The following is a 21,443-nucleotide window of genomic DNA, read 5'->3' as shown; positions in this document are numbered from 1 at the left end:
GAATTAGAATATTCGGCTAACGGCGCGTGCATAGACTCCCTTGACAGTCCCCATGGACTCGAACTTCTCCTTATATTAAAATTAAAATATAAAATAATAAATAATAGCATTGTTTACTGAAAAAATAAAATATTCAGTATTATCCGAAACAGAAACGCTTTTCTCGGTTCGAGTTTGGTTGCTTCTCCTAACCTATTCCTGAAATCTCACTCAGTACACAATGCCTTCGTCATCACCATCAGCTCTTCACCTAAATTGGAGAGAGAGACAAACCGCGTTTTAGAGCGAGAAACTCAAACGGCATTTTAGAGAGAGAGATAGAGTGACCGAGTAAGTGAGAGAGAAAGAGCAAGAGAGCTCAACCCTAGAAAATTATGCAATCCCGATAAGGACTTGTGCTGAGACTAGAGCGAGCTGTGTTTTACCTTTTCTCACTCAGTAGTAATTGCTTCTTTGCACTGTTGCGTCCTTCCTTTAATTCCCAAGAGGCCTTTTCAAATTTTAGTTTCTCTCACTAGTTCGAGGTCTTCACGGGGAAAGTGGATGTTTTCAGAAATGTCAGTGTGACGCTTTTATTTTTTATCTTATTTGGGTTTTTATTTTCTCTCTCTACAACTACAGATTCATGATGCGTTATAATCCTCTTGTATTTTTGTTGTTAAAAGCTGTTCTAGATTAACCCAATTCGCATGGCTTTTCTGTGTGTTCACTGTCCAGTGCAGTGTCATTTTAAGCTGTTTTGGCTTGCTTTCGCATCTTGAGCTGGGGACTCAGAACTGGGCTGGCATTGACTTCGAGTAATTCCCTTTTCCTTTCTTTTACTTTTTAGGGTTTTCATTTCTGGGTTTTGGCATCAAAGTTTCAGTCGTATCTCTCTGGTTATCGGGTTCCGTGGGACTTGCTTGGTGTTTAAGGTTCATGATGAGTTGGTAAAGAGGGGACCTTTTCCAGTTCATCTGGTCTTTATCTTCAATTTGAAGTCGTTTTGTTTTGCTTTGTGTTTTTTTTTTTAATGGTTTGGTAAGCTGTGAAATAGCTTATGTTTTTGTCTTCTCGTTAACTCATTGCTTTTCGAAGATCGGTGCTTTGTTTTCCTTTCTTGCGTGAATGGCTTCTTAGCTTTATATCCTTTTCAATACTCTTTCGTATACTTCATGGTTGTCTTCTACATGTTTGGTGGCATTTGGGTCGGGTATCCTTTTCTCTTCCTTTTATTTACACAGTAAGACTTTCTGATCTTCTTATTTCAATATTGATACGGTGCCAAGTGCCAACGTTGAGAAATTTTATCTGCTACAGGCTCCTCTATTTGATTTGAAATGCTTATAGTGGTTTTTCTCAAGTTTGAGTCACATCGTTGACATGTTTATCCTACTGTCTAGCAATTGTATTGTTTATTACGAATTGGATTTCGTATATTTTATGTTATTCTTATTTAAGTTTATTTTATAAAATTAATAATAATTTAAGAATTTATTATTTCTTATTGTTTTCGTACCAGGTATGAGAACATATCTTGGTGATAGATTTTCACATATTGGTTGTTAAGGTGGAAGTTACTTTTAAAAGATTCTACACGAGTTCGGAGTAAATGCATGGATCGGGGGGACCAAATGGCGTTGTCTGGGTCTGCATCTTACTATATGCAGAGAGGAATAGCTGGTTCTGCAGGACAGCCTGAGCTTCATGGTTCCCCAACTATACACCAACTTTCTAATTCGAATCTACCATTTCAACCCAGCATTGGGGGTGGTACTATTGGATCCACGCTACCATTAGAATCTTCAGCCATTTCACCTCATGGTGTTAACGTGGGTGCTTCATCTGGAGTGCCATCTGGTGAACCTGTCAAAAGGAAGAGAGGAAGGCCTAGGAAATATGGTCCAGATGGAACCGTGTCACTGGCATTGACTCCACTGTCGTCTAGTCATCCCGGAACCGGTCAGTCTGGAAGTGGAACTGTGACACAGAGCCATAAGCGGGGTAGAGGGCGCCCACCAGGGACTGGCAAGAAGCAGCAGTTGGCTTCTCTTGGTAAATCTCTGATGCATCTTTTGCTTTTCTTGTGTGTTTGAGATGATTATAATTTGGGGCTAAACTGTAGCTGATGTTTTATATGCTTGTTGATTTCTTAGCCATAAATTCTCTCTCTCTTTTCTGTGAAGGTTTATTTATATATTTTTCTTAATGTCCGCATGCTTGCATGGAAACGAGTCTATGTCTTTTCTTTCACACATTCTCTTGCTAGTTTTTAGGAGCCAGTATCCGGTGGGTATTTAATTTGATTGATATGAATTAAATTTTCTTCAGTTTTGCCATTATACTTTTCTACGATTGATGTTGATTCTATTGGGGATATGCAAAGCAAACATTGCCTGATTTATCACTTGTTGCTTCATCTGACTAGTCCTTATTTGTTTTGCAAATGAAAATGCATAGTGGTATTAAGTACTATTTAGCTGATTTTATTTAGCCAGTAGTGAATTTGCTCTAAATTTCTTTGGTAGAATTAAAACTAAATTGGAAGAAGGGCGAAAGAGTCTCATCATTAGACAAACACAATCCCTATTCTGTCGACTAACAATAGTAAATATTAAGAAAAAGAAAGAATAAAGTCAAATCAAACTAATAAAAGCATAGTAAAATGTTCGATACAAAGGAGAAAATTTCGAGATCGCCAAATTCGCCCTCAAGCTAGTGCGTAGATATCATGCATATCTAACTTGTTTATTATTAGCCCTTCAAACCTTACATGAGATAAGGTCTTGGTCAATATAATAGTAACTTTTGTTTGGGATCATGTGTTAGATAGCTTAAGAATCTCAACTTCAAGCTTTGCCTTGATAGTTTCTTTCAGTCTTTATATGTTTTGCTCAATCATGGTGTATTAGTTTTTCTTTCTAATGCTTATAGTTTCCATGCTGTCGCTTGTTATTTTCATACGCTTCTACATCTGAGTACTTGGTTACTTCAAAAGTCCTTCATGCCACAAGACTATAGAAATTCCGTGCGTAAGCTGAATTTAGCCTTTGCACTGATCTAGCAAAATCTTGTTTTTCACTCCTCCAAATAATTAGATCAAGCTATGTGAAAATGTAAAATCTAGTGGCAGACATCTTGGTAATAATTGGCTTGTGGTTCACCCTAGTCAGTGGTATTTTTCTGTTTGTACCTTATCTTGAAGGTTGTGTCACTCAAGGTTATCTTCAAATGTCTTACATTTCTATAGATTGATTGCTAATGATCTGAGTTGGTTGATTCAAGAGTTGATTAGAAACACTCAGTGGGAAATGATAGGCATCCAAGTGGGGCAGGAAATTCTCCCTGAAAAACTAAATGTTGATATCTTCTATAACCTGTTTGGTATGATGGAAGACCTTTTGAGGGAAATGGAATTGGAAGAGGAATGTGGATGTTATGTAAAGAAAAGCAAATGAAATGCTTGTACGAATTTTGTTTGCTAAGAGGTTTTTTAAATATAGAAAGTAATGGAATAATAGAAAGACTATAATACCCTTACAAGTTTTGCTTGATCTCTTCCTCTAAATCTTCATCTTCTTCTTTATCCATTTCAACTTCTGCCTTCACCCACAAAAAAATCCATTCTTCCCTTCAATTTCACAACCCATAAACTGAAATCATAGTTTAAAGTTGCAAGAAACACGAACAATTGCACAATCCATTCAATTTTACAACGAAGTAGCAGAACATAAAAGCTTTCAACCTACAAAGATCTGGCTTCATAAATTTTTAACGATATATAACACAGATTTCAGAGGACAAACAAAGTAGCATGGAACAAAGCCCCTCTTCACGGGAAAGGGTGGTCACAAACGAGGTATGCTTTGTCAAGGGTTTATCATAACACAATTATAGACAGGATGCTTCGTGTAAGTCTCAGTTCCTTCCTAATGCAGTTGGTGAATGTGAATTTTTAGACCCACTATCATCAGAAGGCATATGTGGCTTTAGGTTAGATTCATGATCAGGCCTTGGGGCCACTTGCTACCTTGCCTTATTCACCGTCTTCATTTTTGAGTAAACTTGGACAATTTCCTGCTTCATAAAATCCAGTTTGGGGTTCATTGTTGTCAATGAAAGGGTGTTTTTCCACCAGAGAAGTTTGTTACTCCTATGGGGCTGTGAACTGTATTCAGAGTTGATGCTGTTTTCAGTGCAGGAATGATGCTTAAGCTTTCCCTTTGACAAACATCATGACACTTGCAGACCACTTAATATATTTAATCCTGTTGGTCTGGTGGCCTGTCATGAGAGTGGTGCTGTTTTGAGCCGACTGTAGGGAATGTGTCATTCTCTTTTGCCACCTTGGAGTGTTTACGTGTGTGACGAGTTGAATGTTACATTTTTGAAATAGGAACTGGCTTGCATGTGCAGTGCGTTCTGTCTTGAGTTAGAGGGGCAAGTAGTTGAAGTGGCTTGCCTATCGTTGGCTTTTGTAGTAAAGGCCAAACCTTGGCCAAAGTGGATGAAGACATGTTTGACATGGCTTTGTTTGACACCATGAAGGAAGTGAGGAGAAGGCCGTTTGCCTTGAACTTTATAGGAAAAGGGTACGAGAGTCCCATGCAATCACCAACAAACAAATAGCCTCTAATTTTTTAACTAGTAACGGTGAAGAATAAGAAGAGGAAAGAAATTTAAGTCAAATAAAGCTAGTAAAAGCATAATACACACACATACCTAACCCATTACGGCCCTCCCCCCATGGGGGAGGAAAAACTCGCACACCATGCAACCCACAAAGGTCTATACCCACCCAGTGGAAGAACTTAGCCATTGTTGCAGTAGGCCACTGGCAAATAAAAGCACAACAACCATGTATGATAGAAATGAGAAATTTCAGCAATCACCTACAAGCAGTGAGGATGGTTAGATTATTCAGTTAGACGGTAGGAAGCTGAAATTTTCTTGAGAATCAGCAGTCCAAAGGTGCATCAATGTGACCAAACCTTTCTGGAGTTGTATTATTCATAAGAAAATATTTCATTGTCAAAACTGTTTAACATTCTTTATGAGAACAAGTCCCAATTTTAGCTTATTCATGGAGATGTGGAGTTCCAATTCCATATAAAGTATATATTGGAATCTGATAGAGTACCAATTATGGCGAGGTAGTGGATAATTTGAGAAGTTAGATGTATATTAGAAATAAATCTTATTTTTAATTTATTTTGGATATTTTCTATTTAATAGCATTATTTAGATTTTATTTAGGCATTTAGTTATCTCAGAATTTATTTAGATATTTATCCAGATATTTAGTTATTTAAATTTTATTTAGATATTTAGTTTTTTAGATTTTATTCAGTTTTATCTAGTTAACTAGATTTTATTCATTATTTTAGATTGTATTTAGCATTATAAACATCTTTAGCATCACAGAAGTAGGCATATCATAAATAAAACAGACTTTTGAGACTTTTAGTTCTTGGAGATCCTCCTAAGTGTGATTATTGAAAGAAGTATCATCTTGACAGATTTATTCCTTTTATTTTCTCGTATCAGTTTTATGTTACTCTTATTAATATTATGAACTTAGATTCTGATCTCATGTTAATAGAGATTTATCTTCCTTTTCTTCTCTCTACCTAACTTGGATCCTATCAGAATCCCATACTTTTAATTTCAGACTTAGCTGTCATACGTTACTATGGGGTCTAACATCCTTTGCGAATGTTTCCTGGTCCTTGTTTTCACACTAATTCTTGGGATGAAGAAAATTAAATTATCTAACTTGATCAAGGGTCTTATAATTCATACTTTTGTTCTTGCCTAAGGTTGTATCTGATAAATATACATGGCAAAAGGAGTGGTAAGTTCTCTTTCTAGCATGTGCACTCTAAATTAGAGCAGCTGCAAAGAGATTTGCTAGGTTCTGTCTTTAATGGCTGATTAAATCTTGGCTCTGCCAGATTGTTTAAACGTAAATTGTGGTTTGAATATGATTATTTTCCATTTTTGATATTATAAGTGGTTTTTGCTAGGTGAATTGATGTCTGGTTCTGCTGGAATGGGTTTCACTCCTCATATCATCACCATTGCAGCTGGAGAAGTATGTAAAACATTCATATCAATATGTATCAATGTATCTGTAATCGTAGTAAAATTTACAGAAATTTATTTTGAATATGCATCCGTATATTGGTTCTCTTATTTAAAGCGATAGAAACCATATTTTAATTTATCCTGCTAGCTAAGATGTGGCGTATCTTGCTGAGAAAGGAGGCATACAATAAAATGGGTCTCTGGACGTTCATGTACATTGAAAACTATAGAACTCCCAAAATCTGTGTTCTTATGTACCATGGATGTTGAAATCTGTGGTGGTGAAGAGAAAGATAACTTTGGAAGTTGTGTAATTAAATGGAGTGCCTTGCCTGTTTACTCTTAGGATTCATTCTAAAAGTTTTGTTTTGCTCTTGCCATGTAAACTTGATTAATTTCCGCAGAACCATCCATTGCATATAATACTTCCAAAAAGATTTCACTTTGGACTGACTGATCGTATTCTATATCTTCATTAAATCTTAAATGTTATTGGTCAAAACTGCTTAAAGTCTGCATGCTCCTTTTCAAGGGGCTGTGCTACATTTTCTGTTCCTTGTGTTACGATTTGAGAATTACTGTGTGTAGACTTACTTTTCTTTCTCTATAGGATATTGTGTCAAGAATAATGGCATTCTCCCAGCAGGGGTCTACAGCCGTGTGTGTATTATCAGCCAATGGTGCTGTTTCAAATGCAACCCTCCGTCAGCCTTCAACTTTGGGTGGTTCTGTCACATATGAGGTTCAGCATTTTCTCAGTGTTACTTGCTTGTACATATGGATACTGTACATAAGTATACATGGTTGAAATGCATGTTTGCTGTGTTCATTATCAATGCTAATACCTCATGGAGGTCCTCTATATATAAAAAAAAAGTATGTAGAATTCAGAATCAAAGCTCAAGTGAAATTGTTTTATGGTTACTTGCAGCTTGTTTTATATGTGGGGCTTGTTTTGCTGGTCTTTCAAGATGCCAGGCTTCCTGAAATTGAGTTGAATGTAACCTTAATTTTGTTGGACAAGCATCATTATTTATAAACACATCATTTTTGTATGCATGGCTAAGAAGATATCCATTTATATAAATGCTGATGATGCATGAATATTTTTTTTTTAATTCTAGCATTCTACTGAATAAATTAAGATTCTTTTAATGCCACCGTTGAAACATTTTCACCTGTGAGTGAGATCTTTGCTTCTGATTGGTAGTTTCTCACGTTACTAATTATGAAGGAACAAAAAGATACTGACCCAAATTTTATAGTTATCTATCATTGATTAAAAAACAATTATCAAGAATATTGGCCTTCTGGTCACAGTCAGGGATTCGCTCTTTTGACTCAAATCTTTTTTAAAGCTCTATCTCAAGAAAGTTGTTACTTTACAGTTTTGATTAGATTTTACCTGTCATCATGTGATGATTTATTCATGGACTACGACTTCAATAGGGGCGTTATGAGATATTGTGCCTGTCAGGCTCTTACTTGCTTAATGAAAGTGGTGGCTCACGCAATCGAACTGGTGGATTGAGTGTCTCTCTTGCTAGTCCTGAGGGTAAAATCATTGGTGGAGGAGTCGGTGGAATGCTTATTGCAGCATGTCCCGTACAGGTAATTGCGAGTTTTCTTCTAGGGAAATCATATCATGATGTTCTTTCGGAAGCAACTTTAAAAACCATGTCAAATCCGAAAGTTGTCTTTAGCATGCAATGCCCCCTCCCCATCTTTTACCCCTTGTTGGATGGGTAGGTTGAAACACTGATTCATGACTATAGGTGATAGTTGGGAGCTTTTCATGGGGTGGATCGAAGACCAAGAACAAGAAAAAAGAAGTTGAAGAAGCTCCCATGGAGTTGGATCGTCAGGATCATCACGCAGTTCATAATCCAGTTGGTATGAATAACATTATGGCCAATCAGAATCTCACCCCACCATCTTCTGTTGGTACATGGCCGACATCTCGTACGATGGACATTCGTAATTCCCATGTTGACATAGATTTAATGCGTGGGTGACAATAATATACACTAGTAATGTGCATATATTTCAGATTCATGGTCACTGGTCTAATTTTCCTGTGGTAGAGTATCTAGTAGAGACAGAATGGGAAGTACTGCGATCAGAGTAGAAGTTAGCTGACTTTTGGACCCATGATTAGCAATTGGGTTGTCGTTGTTCTCAATACTTGAGTAGGAATTTCAATTTCAAATTGTTGTATCTCCGACTGGTAATGATTTATTTCCTTTCTGCAAAGAATTGTCATTGTCAGTGAACCATATAAATTGTGGTTTGAGTGTCTATTATGCCAAATCTTTCATTTAATATTTCAATAGTATTGTGGTTTTTTATTGTTTAGGTTTTTCATAGATTGAATGCGTGATCTAACTGGATCATTTCTTATGTCCTCGTTCTATCCCGAACCTTTTTGGTTCATTAGCCCCGGCAACATTTAGTCAAAAGCAAGTTTTTTTTCCCCAACAAAAAAATGCTGTGTAATGGTTGTAATTTATTATCACTCATCTTACTCTCATGATTTCATCTATATATTTTACGTTTTCTATAAATTTATAGCAAGTTGTCCGCTTGTAAACAATATTTTTTGACTTTTAACTTCATGTGGTTTTCTTGCTTCTTTCAATAAACTTTTTTACTTTTCATACAATCCATTGTTTGAGTGTTGTTTTTTTTTTTTGTTTGGAAAGTTTTCTTCCAATTTTAAAATCTGTTTCTTTCAAGCAAGTTCAATTTTTCCGCTTTTTTAAATCCCGTGCAATGTAAAAAGACATAATCTACATATAAATATGAATTAATTATAATCCACTGATTTATAATTGTTTAGTCTGTGTGTGTTTTCTTGACAATATGAATTAATCATAATCTGTTTAGTCTCTGTTTTTCCCGGGGGGGGTTTGTTTTTTCTTTCCTTGACAACAAAAAGAATTGCAGCACATCAAGAGTCTCAATTAGGAATTAATTTCGGAATTAAGATATGTATAAGCAATCAATATCACTCCAAATAGATCTGATGAAGCCTCTCGCCCATATTATTCGGAGAGAATTGCAGATAAAGCTTGAGATTGAAATAAAGAAGCAATCTCTGTGATGGATGAAAAATAAAGTCTTGCCAATTTTCCTTTGTCACTCACTGTGTTAACGTCATCAACTTTATTTTAAATAATCTAATTTTTATATGCGTGTGTATTTGTTTTTCGTAGGCTTTACAATTTTCTTTTGAAAGCAAGCATAACCATACATGTATTCCTGGAAATTAGCCTGCATAACGCATATTGAACAATACAAACTCATAACTCAAATAGTACATAATAAGTACAAGAACGTAACCGTCGATGAATAATAATATATGAACATGACCAACAACTACGGATAACATTTCTAAAACTTAAACACGCATAAATATTAGCATACAGATACGCACAACTACACAATATGATTTGGAATTAGTTAGTCTGTCCAAGTAATGTCCATGCCACCCCACTGAGGCTGATCCTTGTGCACACCCAAGGCTTTCCACACAGCTTTGGAGGCATCAACGATGTTGTAATCACATGGAGGCTGATAATCATGTTGTTCATCACATCCCATGGTGGAGTCACACTCGTCCACCACCATGGCTACCACACTTCGGTCATTACCACTTATGGTGATGTTCTTGAGGCACCTGCTTTTGTGGTTGAACCATCCAGTGGAGAGTGCAACAACAGGCTTGTCATCAGAATGATACTGATTGTCACACTCTGAAGGGCCACCTCCATCTCCACCTTTCTGGAAACTGTTAAGAGTGAGAAAGGCTTTAGTGTGAGAAGACACAGGTGGTGAGCATTCATAAACTGGATACAATTGGCCTTGTTTACAGCAGTCTGAATCATTCTCTGTGTTGCATTGTCCCGGTGGTGCCTTCTTTCCTCTCACTCTCCCACTGGGGCGACATTTTCCAGCTTCACAGTATAAGCAACTTGTTAGTATTAAAATAGCCAAAAGTAAAACTGATGGTCTTGAGGGACGAGTGATCTTCATTCTTGTGATCTGTTTCTTCTTTTTCAGTGTCTGTAGAGATGTTGAGGGTGCTTGGTGCAGAGATGGAAGTGATGGAATTTATAGAGGGTGTGAACTGTGAATGTGTTTTTTTTTTTTTTTGAAGGATATGGTTGGTTTTGAAATTGGTTTGAAAGCGATGTTGAGATTAGCAGTTGTTGGAAAATAACAGATTTGTGGCCATATTTTTGATTGTAAATGGAGGAGTTTTATGGAAGCTTGATTTTGACAGAAACTGAATACGTCTACGACAGATCTATATATATATATATATATATATATTGAGTTTAAATTCAAACGCCCTCTGCCGAAAAATGTATATCTCATTTTGGGAAGCGAACCTTGTTCTTGTCAGAAGATGACAGAAGATAGGTCAAAATACTTCTCCATCATTATGGTGGGGATTTTGATGTATGCTGTTCTGTGTTCACAAGAAAGAAAATAATTAAGATTGGACTGTAAGGTCTTTAGCTTGTCGTTTGCTTTAGCAATTTTTTTTTTTGGGGGGGAGTGGGGAGGCTGATTTAGATTCGACTTATCACTGATTTGTCATTTTGCTGTCCTTGTAAATTATTTTCCCTCTATTGTTGAATCTTCGTATGGTTTCTCTTCAAATTTATGGAAAAAAAAATGACTTTGCAAGTCTCTATACCATGGCTCAATTTTTAAATCGAGCAGCGTACTTAAAAAACCATTAAGTACATGAAGAGAGTCTCAGATCATCTCATTGTACAACTGTACTAATAATTTCCTACAACCTAAAGGAGAATCAGTGAGAGACCAAAATTTTATATTAAGACCATGTGCCGATCTAACAAAGCCTCTGTAAATATGAATGGAATAATACAAAGTCTCTAGCTAAATAACCATAATACTTCAATGAGGGCCTTCATCGATGGTGTCAAAGTCTTGTCCCTAGCGGTCGGATTGATAATTTTAGCAGAATCCATAGCCACCGCTACTTGGTTGATGAGTTTCTTCATCCGCTGTGTCTTCATTCTGAAAGCATGCATCGCGACTTATTGCTAATTCACCGTTATTTGCCACATCGTCATCAACTTAACGATGTTAATGCACTTTTGTAAGTAAATAGGTTCAACTGAAGGGGCACTTTGCTAGCGATCAAAATTATTAGACTTCGGAATTTCAAGTTGGTGATCTCGAGTATTTTGAAACCACATATCTTGAATAGAATCATGTTACAACATTCAATACATAACAGTATATACATTTGTTCATGAACAACATGACCACGCTTGGATTTTACAAGGAAACGCAAGATCATGTAATTAACTAGAGTCTGACCAAGTAATGCGTAAGCCACCCCACTGAGTAAGAGGCACGCCCAAGTCTTTCCAGACAGCCTTGGAGGCATCAACCATGTTGTAGTCACATGGAGGCTGATAATCATGTTATTCATCGCATCCCATGGTGGAGTCACCCTCGTCCACCACCATGGCCCCGACACTCCGACCATTACCACTTATGGTAATGTTCTTGTGACTCCTTGTGTTGTGGTCGAACCAACCAGAGGAGAGTGCGACAGCAGGTGTGTCATCAGAATGATACTGCTTGTCACATGCCGAAGGGCCGTCTCCATCCCCACCGTTGTCAAAACTTCTAAGAGTGAGATAAGCTTTTGTGTGAGAAGACAGAGATGGTGAACATATACATGTCGGATAAATTTTGCCGTCTATGCAGCAATCTGCATCGTTCTCTGTGTTGCATTGTGCTGAACCTGACTTTTTTCCTCTGATCCTTCCATTGGGGTGACACTTGCCAGCTTCGCAATATAAGCAGCTTGTCAGAATTAGAATGGCCAGCACCAAAATTGATGCCCTTGACACCGAAGTTGATCTCGGTTCTGCGATTCATTGCTGGTTTGCTTGGAGCAAAAGTGGAAAAAGAAGTTTATAGAGGCTGAGGAAAAAGATAATTAAAATAGCCTTGGCTGATCTCACGAGATTCTTTTTTCTTTTAATATTTTTGGCCAGTGGTATATTTTAAAATTAATTTGAGAGTTGGCATGAATTGAACTGCAAAGCAAATTGTTGGGATATGACAGATTTATGGCCACAGTTTTGTTTTGCAAGTGATGCTTTTCATACGTGCATGATTTTGGCAGCAATGCACTATATATAGTTATTTTAGTAAGATTTATTAAGAAATAATCTATATCAACAACATCAATGACAGTGGCATGAACTCAAATTGATGACCTGCAATTGGTGAAAGTTGGGTAAAAAAAATGATGACAGTATTTCTAAGAAGTCATGACGATCTATAACATAGTGACGATTGAGCTATAATCAGAATCTTTAGCATAGAACAAAAGAAAGGCCTTCTAATTTCTTGTTAACATCCAATACATTTAAATGCCCAAAACAGAATGTACCAATGTCATGAGTTTCACATTGAGAAACCTCATAAGTGACGTGAGGTTTATAAATTCAAAGGGTTCTTTCACTCATTAGGTTAGTCTTTTAGGATGGGCTCTTCTTTTAATTTTATGCTCGTCATGTTGGTGCTTTCATTGAGAGCCAGTGTCAAGAGAAGGGTTACCTATAGAAGGTTCTGACCGGCAGAAAGCCGAATGAAGTACTGTGGAATGAAGTCATTTGGATGTCGGCTCTTGATGCATCGATAGTGGTATACTAGTATTGTATCCGACACCGATGTGCGCCAATATATTTTCGATAAATATTCACAAAGCATTAAAAAATGATTTTTTAATTAAAAAAATTATCTTCTTAATTTTCAATGTATTCGATATTTGTAATGAAAAGAAAGGAATGAAACAGTGATCCTCTATTGATCACAGAAAAGCAACTTTTCAGAATCTTTTGACTTTTTTTTTTCCCTCTAGTATCAAATTCAAATAGGTAGCTAATCCATTAATTAAAAGTGAGCACACAAGTAGATAGATCACCACTGTTCAAGGTCTTTTCTTCTGAAATCTTGGTCCTTGCTCAGTTTCCATTTCTTATCCTTTGAGATTTGGTTTTTGATACTTAATTCTTGTTATGTTACAAATCATACGATAAGGATCTTTTGATCAAATGTTCTGTACACTGCCCGCGAGTCCTAAGCATCCTTTTCAAAGCATTTTTCTTTACTGGGCGTAGAAGATGCTTCATAGATAGAAACTCATGAGGATGGGTGGCTTTCACTGACTCATGAGTTATGTATTGATAAGATCTTTCAGAGTTCTATTTATAATCAAGGACCTCAGCCCATATGAAAATTAATCATTAACGTGGTATGCAATAATCTGTTAACTGCACAACTAAAATAGGAAAACAAGCACTGCCATATTAATCGCATCATTAACTAGCTAAGAAGCTGCTTTGTGCACACTCCAGCATGCATGCAAGATTTTCATAACATACAGTGCAATCATTATTTAATATATTTACATATAGGGTGCTGCATGTGACAAAGGATTTGTGCACAAGCTCAAAAACAAGAGAAAATTAAAGCCCACAAAACACATATACCAAGTAGAGATATCATAGTACGACATCAATACATGCTAGTATTAAGCTTCAGACCATGTAATATCATACCAGCCCCACTGATTCTTGGGAATTCCCAAACCTTCCCAGACAGCCTTGGAGGCATCAACAATGTTGTTATCACAGGGTGGCTGGTAATCATGGTCTGCATCACACCCTCTTGTAGAATCACATTCGTCAACCACCATGGCCACCACGCTACGCCCTTTTGCACTAATGGTGATGTTCTTGAGGCATCTACTCTTGTGGTTGAACCATCCTGTGGAGAGTGCAACAACTGGCGTGTCATCAGAATGATACTGATTGTCACATTCTGAGGGGCCACCTCCATCTCCACCTTTCTCAAAGCTATTCAGCGTGAGATGTGCCTTTGTGCGGGAAGACACCGGTGGTGAACACTTATAAACTGGATAGAATTTGCCATCTGCACAACAATCTGAATCATTCTCTTTGTTACACTGTCCAGGAGGTGCCTTTTTGCCTTTGACCGCACCACTTGGGCGACATTTTTGAGCTTCAATGTGAAGGCAATTTGTTGCCAAGAGGAAAACCAGAAGAAATAAGAATGCTCCTGTGAAAAAGCCCTTCATGCTGTTTGTCTACGTACGTGTCGTGATATCTTGGATTGGATGGGTTTGATCTGTGGCTGGTAATGTCGAGGGGTATATGTAGTTATTTCCCAGACTAGAGTTATATGTACCAAAATTTCTTTATTCTGTTTGATCTACCTTGTTTAACCAAAATGACAACTACATCTCTTGGACTTGTTTCTTGGATAATAGCATTTTAAGCCCTCCAAATATTTAAAGGACAAAAAACAGAGAGGATCGTTAGATGCAGCCTGGTCTCAATTGAACATGAAAGGTACCAGATTATATTCAGAGGTTTGGAATTGAAAATTGGTCTCTTCGTATCAATTCGACCTTGTTCAACCAAAATGATAATAACTACATCATTCTAGGACTTCTTGCTTGGCCACTAGCACTTTGACCCCTTGAAACAATTGAATTTCAAATTACAAAAAAAAAAAAAAAAAAAAAAGACACAGAAGATTAATTCTTCGAGGTTTCAATTGAAAATGAAAGGTATAACACTTAGGGCAAGGAATTAGTAGTCGTCTTTGTATCAACATCAATGGGAAAGCATTCAGATATTGAGAGTGGAATTGCAAATACCAATCTTTCGAACTATGCATTGGTCGAACACAAAAATGTGAATGCTGATTAGGACAACCAATGTGTCATAATTTTATGTAACAATGTTATGGTAATACTCTGTCTCATCTTATTTATGACAAGTCACTTTTAACATGTTCATCAAAATTAAAAAAATCTCAAAATTCATTAAGTTTGCCTAAAAATTCAATAAATTTTTAACTTTATTTTTATTAAAATTTGTGATAAAAATTTAATGATATAACTTATATTCCTCTTATCATATTTATGAGAGAGAGAGAGAGAGAGAGACAAAGAGAGAGCTTGTTTGTTTTGGTTCTACTTACAAAAAACCTTAATGATTATTATATTCATCTTTATTCTTTTACCCTTATCAAATGTTGATAATGTTATTAAATGATAGAGTATATATTTAATAGGAAAAAAGTTAAAATTTTGTTAAATTTTTAAACAAAATTAATGAAATTTCAAGTTTTTTTTATTTTGATGAAAATGCTGAAAGTGACTTATAAATATACTACAAAAAATCTTCTCTTTTTATTTTATAAATAGGATTAGAAAGAGTATAAGGCACTTGGATGAGAGGTTTTATAGTTTTTATATAGGCCGTGATATTAATTTCTTATTATAATTTTTTCTTTTACCCTATTTAATTGTTATAGGAAAGTAAGAAAAATTAATGATATATTTAAAATCAGAAAAATAGGAAATACTTAAATTTTTAGATAAAGATAATAAGTTTTAAGATTTTTTTTAATTTAATTGAAATATAGTAGGAGTGACTTTTGTTAAACATTTTATTATTAAAATCTTATATTCTTTTTCACTAACCTTGTTTAATTTCATTTCATGCATACGCCTCTTCAGTTTCAAAAATGCCTTTTTTGAATTGTAATAACCATTTTTTTAGCAATCTGGAATCTAGTTTGCCGGCATTAATTGAGTTTTAATTGGAGAGAATTTCGTTCCATTAAAATGCCTTGAATCTACATTATAGTTTTTTAATTCTTTTGTAGGAACAAAACAGAGTAAGCACCAAGCAGTAGCACCCATCAATATTCTAACCGTAATAGTTTAGTTTTCTTGACCCTTTTTTACATTATTGATGTTGATAATATTACTTCTTGTTGTTGCCAATATCTAGTTCTTACCAAAATATAAGTATTTTTTAACTTGATAACAATAAAAATTTTATTCTCATGAAAAAATATATTTTGTTATCCTTAGTTCTAATTTATGATAAGTGAGAAGAAGGTTATAAATTCATGTACACAAAAATCGATGTTAATATAAATACAAGGAGTAAAATGAAAGTTTTTGTTACAAATATTAAGTTGTTTATATTTTGAACAAGATTAATTAGAAGAAAATACTTGTATTTTGAACCAAAAAGAGTATCTCTTTAAAATGACATATTTACTTTGTACCTAAATACACATAAAAAATACTTCTTTCAGATTATTATATAAGTCATAGTTAACTAATTTACATTTACGAACAATATTAGTTGAAAGTTTAAGTTTTTAAAAATATCCATATCTTTTCATTAACACTCTCATTAAATATCCTATATAAAAATATTGATAATAATAATTAAAATTTTAATGCATATTTTTTTTTTGAAAAAAAGAGTAATAAATGCAGTAGAGATATAGTTAGAAAAACAAATATAAAAGTTATTCAACACCTTATATTTTGAATTAGATAAAATTTTTAAAAAATGTCTTATATTATGGTGGCGAGGGAGTACTAACTTTTTTCAATACCAAGAAAAATTTTAGTTTTGCGTCTTAAATGCTTTAAACATGCTATATAATTTGTTTTTATTTCCAGAAATGCCCAAGTAGATTATCACGCATTAAATAATTCATGATCACTAAATGAAGGGCAAAATAAAATAGGAGCGCATTAATTACACTACTAACTTTCTCCAACTTTAGCTCTTATAATTTGGAAAATCAAGAGTCCAGCAACTATTTATGAATGGGGATGGAGGGAGTAATAAATGACCGGAGCTTGGAGATTATTTCAGATTACAGATAGTTATTTTCTTGTAAAACTCATCAATTTAAAACTGATTCCAAAAGCTTGTCATTTTCCAGCACAAATAATGGAGGACCAACACTACACAACACAACGCTTTATACAATTGTACGCATGGTATTAGGAGTTCAGCTGCTGGACCATTTAGCAAAATGTATAACGGACACACAGAACTGGTTAAAAAGTTACTGTATATGAGGATTACATATCAGACAATGCAATGGCTATGCAGTACTCACACTCACGCACAGTTACATGAGAATATACATGACAAAGGATTTAAAACATGAAAACAAGAAAAAATTAAAGCTTGCAAGACACAGACAGTACAGTACTGTGTAAATATCTGACAGTTAGGCTTCAGACCATGTGATATCATACCAGCCCCACTGATTTTTGGGAATTCCCAATCCTTCCCAGACAGACTTGGAGGCATCAACAATGTTGTTATCACAGGGAGGCTGGTAATCATGGTCTGCATCACACCCTCTTGTGGAATCACACTCATCAACGACCATGGCCACCACAGTACGTCCATTGGCACTTATGGTGATGTTCTTGAGGCATCTACTCTTGTGGTTGAACCATCCTGTGGAGAGTGCAACAACAGGCGTGTCATCAGAATGATACTGATTGTCACATTCTGAGACGCCACCTCCATCCCCACCTTTCTGGAAACTATTCAGTGTGAGATGTGCCTTTGTGCGGGAAGACACCGGTGGTGAACACTTGTAAACTGGATAGAATTTGCCGTCTGCACAACAATCTGAATCATTCTCTTTGTTACACTGTCCAGGAGGTGCCTTTTTGCCTTTGACCACACCACTTGCGCGGCATTTTTGAGCTTCAATGTACACACAATTTGTTGCCAGCAGGAAAACCAGTAGAAGCAATAAGCTGGATGCGTTCCTGCACAACATTCTCATTCTGATTTTGTATCTTCTTCTCTCTTCTTCCTCAACTTGCAAGAAGGTTTTTTGATTTATGTATGACTGTGTTTGTGTGTGTGTATAGGTTGATCTGTAAAGGTTTCATCTTTTGGTCAGCCAATGAGTTATGTGTCACCTGTCTTAGCCATAACGATAGCTGCATCTTTTGCAAGGCTTTTGCTTTATTGGCCATTATCATTCAAATCCCATAAAACAATAAATTTAAAAAATAATGCAGAATCTTATGTACGATGCTAGGTTTCCACTGCAAGACAAGATTAGAGCATCCGAGCGTGCATCACTCATAATTTCCCGGTGATGACCAGAGGAACCCAACAAAAGCATGCTCAACATACAAGCAGCTGACATGGAATCATTTATTTTTTTTTAATTTCTAACCTTGCAATAATATACTAGCAGCTGCCTTTTGTATAGGGGGTTCAATATTATTTAGTTCTATGGAGATAAAGGAGTGATGAGACATTAATATAAAAACTTGAAAGCATAAAAAAGAGAATTCGAGAGTGAAGTTGGACACAAACATTTGTAGTATTCATTATCTAGCTCTTTTTGCGCGCGCGTAAAAAACATAGAGCACTTATACTTTAACTAGAGACTCTGCTCTAAATCTAGAAAAACAAGTATTGGAATGTAGTTGATTTTTTTTGACAGCAGGTAAGTTTGAAAAGCAAAGATCATGGATATCTTATTGACTTATAGTATTGGGTTCAATATTATCAAGGCTATGTGAAGGAGTTTTAATATATAAGGCAAAATGCTTTAAGGGGCCCAATCAGAGCCGTGTGATGAAGTTTCGAGGCTAAAGGCAAAATTAGTATTAAATTCTAGCATGAGTAATTGTCAGCCCCTTTAAAAAAAAATATATATACATATATATATATTTACATACACTCATCATTTTTTACAAAATCATATATTAAAATTTTATAATATAATAATTCTAATAAAATACTCAATTAATTTAATAGAGAGATGAAAATTGGTGTTGATAAAATGCTCCTACTCCATCTTATATATTGAGATAAAATATAAATATTAATACTAATATGGGGTGGCAATATATTTTTAATAAAAGGATATAAGTAAGACTGATGATGCCAATGATTAATGTGAAAACTAGTAATAATTATATGAATTATAAATAAAATTTTAATAAGGCTTAAAGGTTTTCCTTGATTATCTAAAACTAGGCATAGTTTTGATACTAATATTTGTCAATATTTTAGGCTTTGGAATAAGAAAAGAAGAAAACAAAAAATGAGACTATTAAAGGAACTTAGAGCAAGCTAATGTGATGTAAATTAGTATATTATGGATTTCACTTCTTTTTTATGTAGATAATTGGGTTAGCTTAATAATTAATGTTATATTGAAAATGATTGAAGCTTTTCAATAAAAAGAATGATCAATATTTTTTATTCCCTTTGATTTGTAATTAAATACATAATAGTACAAATATCAATTACACATATGTATAATAGGGATGTTAAGAAATTTTTTTGGAAATCTAAGGCAATTGCCTCATTTGCTTTATGGCTTGCATGGGCCCTGGGCTTGATGTGTTACTCCCTTTTGTTTTTATTATAAGATGTATTTTAAAGAGATTCTTTGGTCTTTAATATAAGATAATTTAAAACTTAAAAAATGTGTCAACTCACACCATGTGGATTGGAAAAAATATGGGTTGGGTTGAGTTTAACTCATTATTGGTTGAAAAAATTACAACTTAGCCCAATCCTTGAGGGTTAACAGATTAAATGAGATAACTTGTTAACTCATTTATTTTATTTTATTTTATTTATTTCATGATTTTTTTTAAAATACATATCTAAGCGATGAATTTCATGAGTCATTTTAGATATACCAAAATATTAATTCATAATATTTATTTAAGATATATGAATTGAGCTATCTCACAAAGTCATACCCCATATGGTTTATATAGTCTAGGCAAGAAAAAACTTTTATTTGTGTCAAACTTTTTAACTCGATCCAACCCTTATGATTAGTTATTCAAGCCAACCCATATAATTTGACTCATATTTTTAACTCTATAAGACATAATGAAGGTCATTTATCACCATTTTTCAATTTTACCCCTATTTTAAATTTAATTTTATGGCTCATCTTATAATATGTATCCCTCTCTTCCTATTTTTAATAGAAGTAAAGTGGGAATTTTTTTTTCATTTTAAGACATGTTAAATAAATTAACTATCATTTTTTAATTCTAGTAAAGTAGTTGAAAGCACCTTATATTAAAGACTGAAGGGAGTATTATTTATCTATCTTTATATCGCTTTTCCTAATGAATAGTTATCTAAGATATAAGCAAGTAATAATTTCTAAATGAAAATATACAATTAACATTAATACCTAATGAGAAAAATGACAATCGATTATATAGAGTATAAGTGAACATTTTTTTAGGCTTAAGATGACAGCCTTAATTGTCTAGTGTCACACATGGCCATGGATATTATGTAGTGTGAAAGACGTGAATGGAAACTAAAGATTGATAATTTCTTAAAATAACAAAACTTTTAATCTCTCAAACTCTTCTAACGTGAATCATGGAATATAGATGGCAACCATGTAAATTAATAAAAAGAAGTGTAATTATTCAAATAAAAAAACAGAATAAATTTTTTTAAAAAAACGAAAAGCAGAATGAGAAACTAGATTGATAAAAAAAATTAAAATGACTTGAGGGCTATTTGTTCTTATTAAATTATATATACATGTCAAGTTATCAATATATTTTACATATTAGATTAATTTAAAAATTAAGTTGTATTTTATAACTCAAAGGACTGATATAATAATGTAAGAAAATATAAATGATGAAATTGACAAAAAAGATAAATTCAAGGAACTAAATTAATAATTTAGGTAAACTTAAGGATTGAAAGTTTTAAATTTTGGTAAAACTTGAAGTATATTCACCCCATGCCGGAAGAATATTATTAAGCCAACCATTCAAAATGCGACATTATTTTGAGGCTTTTCTTTTTCCAGATTTTAAGGTTCAATATATTCAAGTGATCAACTCTGAAGAATAATATATACTGAACTAACTCAACGAGTGTGTGTGTGTGTGTGTGTAAACACTTATGGGCCCTTGTAATAAATGTTCGGCCCCGTTTAGGGAGAAATATTCACAAAACCAAAAACCGAAAACCGAAAAGTGGTAAAGGGACTTGGGCCATTATAATAATTCTTTGGTCCATTCAGGTTTATGTCTCGTGTTTAATCCATACATTGTTAAAAAAAAAAAAATAATGGAGAGGAGGAGGAGAAGAAACTTCCATCTATTACAATTAAAATGTTTAAAAGGTCACAAAGAAGGAGTACAAATGAATGAGGATGCAAATGAAAACTTTAACGTCACTAATACATAATTATGAATTTTTAAGTCATTTAAAGTAATAATCAAATTGAAATGATGGATACTGTCAAAATAATTTAACTAATTTAAAATATTCAACTTGACATTAATGGCGTAGATTTTTTTTTTCACAAAACACACACACACGTGTGTGTGTAAAATTTTTCAAATTCCCACTAAAATACATTTTAAAAATATTGTACAATAAAAATAAAGTTGTGGATAAAATTGAATACAGAAAAGTTTTAGTTAT

The 21,443-nt window shown here is 34.3% G+C and overlaps 3 protein-coding genes across 4 annotated transcripts; 1 reads left to right on the top strand and 2 right to left on the bottom strand.

The window, feature by feature from the left end:
* The first annotated feature begins 216 nt into the window (after positions 1-216).
* LOC129290815 (AT-hook motif nuclear-localized protein 9-like) lies at positions 217-8,396 on the top strand. 2 transcript variants are annotated; one of them, XM_054927825.1, is made up of 7 exons: positions 217-557; positions 723-797; positions 1,502-2,034; positions 6,006-6,073; positions 6,677-6,808; positions 7,516-7,677; positions 7,842-8,396. In XM_054927825.1, exons 3-7 carry the CDS (start codon positions 1,596-1,598, stop codon positions 8,079-8,081), a joined length of 1,041 nt encoding a protein of 346 aa, XP_054783800.1. In that variant the 5' UTR covers positions 217-557; positions 723-797; positions 1,502-1,595; the 3' UTR covers positions 8,082-8,396. The 2 variants fall into 2 exon arrangements, with proteins under 2 accessions (XP_054783800.1, XP_054783798.1); XM_054927823.1 differs by having other exon boundaries at positions 718-797.
* A 948-nt stretch (positions 8,397-9,344) lies between these two features.
* LOC129290893 (ripening-related protein 3-like) lies at positions 9,345-12,737 on the bottom strand. Its single transcript, XM_054927959.1, is given in 3 exon segments — positions 9,345-10,022; positions 11,414-11,983; positions 12,722-12,737. Coding segments are annotated over 3 exon segments (1,080 nt in total). The 3' UTR covers positions 9,345-9,528.
* A 920-nt stretch (positions 12,738-13,657) lies between these two features.
* LOC129291025 (putative ripening-related protein 5) lies at positions 13,658-17,801 on the bottom strand. Its single transcript, XM_054928118.1, has 3 exons — positions 17,219-17,801; positions 16,495-16,496; positions 13,658-14,148 (listed from the first exon to the last, which is right to left on the bottom strand). Exons 1-3 carry the CDS (start codon positions 17,776-17,778, stop codon positions 13,658-13,660), a joined length of 1,053 nt encoding a protein of 350 aa, XP_054784093.1. The 5' UTR covers positions 17,779-17,801.
* Positions 17,802-21,443: the final 3,642 nt, after the last annotated feature.

This window comes from Prosopis cineraria, unplaced genomic scaffold, assembly GCF_029017545.1.
Source record: "Prosopis cineraria cultivar Desert tree isolate PC_DT_omini unplaced genomic scaffold, ASM2901754v1 PC13, whole genome shotgun sequence".
Taxonomy (NCBI): domain Eukaryota; kingdom Viridiplantae; phylum Streptophyta; class Magnoliopsida; order Fabales; family Fabaceae; genus Prosopis; species Prosopis cineraria.
This window is presented reverse-complemented; position numbering and strand designations above follow the sequence as displayed.

What these genes read in the sequence shown, in the direction of transcription:
- LOC129290815 (XM_054927825.1), top strand. Translation starts at nt 1,596, where the DNA reads ATGGATCGGGGGGACCAAATGGCGTTGTCTGGGTCTGCATCTTACTAT. An exon ending in GCAGCAGTTGGCTTCTCTTG is followed by an intron (nt 2,035 to 6,005) that starts GTAAATCTCTGA and finishes GGTTTTTGCTAG; the next exon opens with GTGAATTGATGTCTGGTTCT. An exon ending in TTGCAGCATGTCCCGTACAG is followed by an intron (nt 7,678 to 7,841) that starts GTAATTGCGAGT and finishes TCATGACTATAG; the next exon opens with GTGATAGTTGGGAGCTTTTC.
- LOC129291025 (XM_054928118.1), bottom strand. Translation starts at nt 17,778, where the DNA reads ATGAGAATGTTGTGCAGGAACGCATCCAGCTTATTGCTTCTACTGGTT.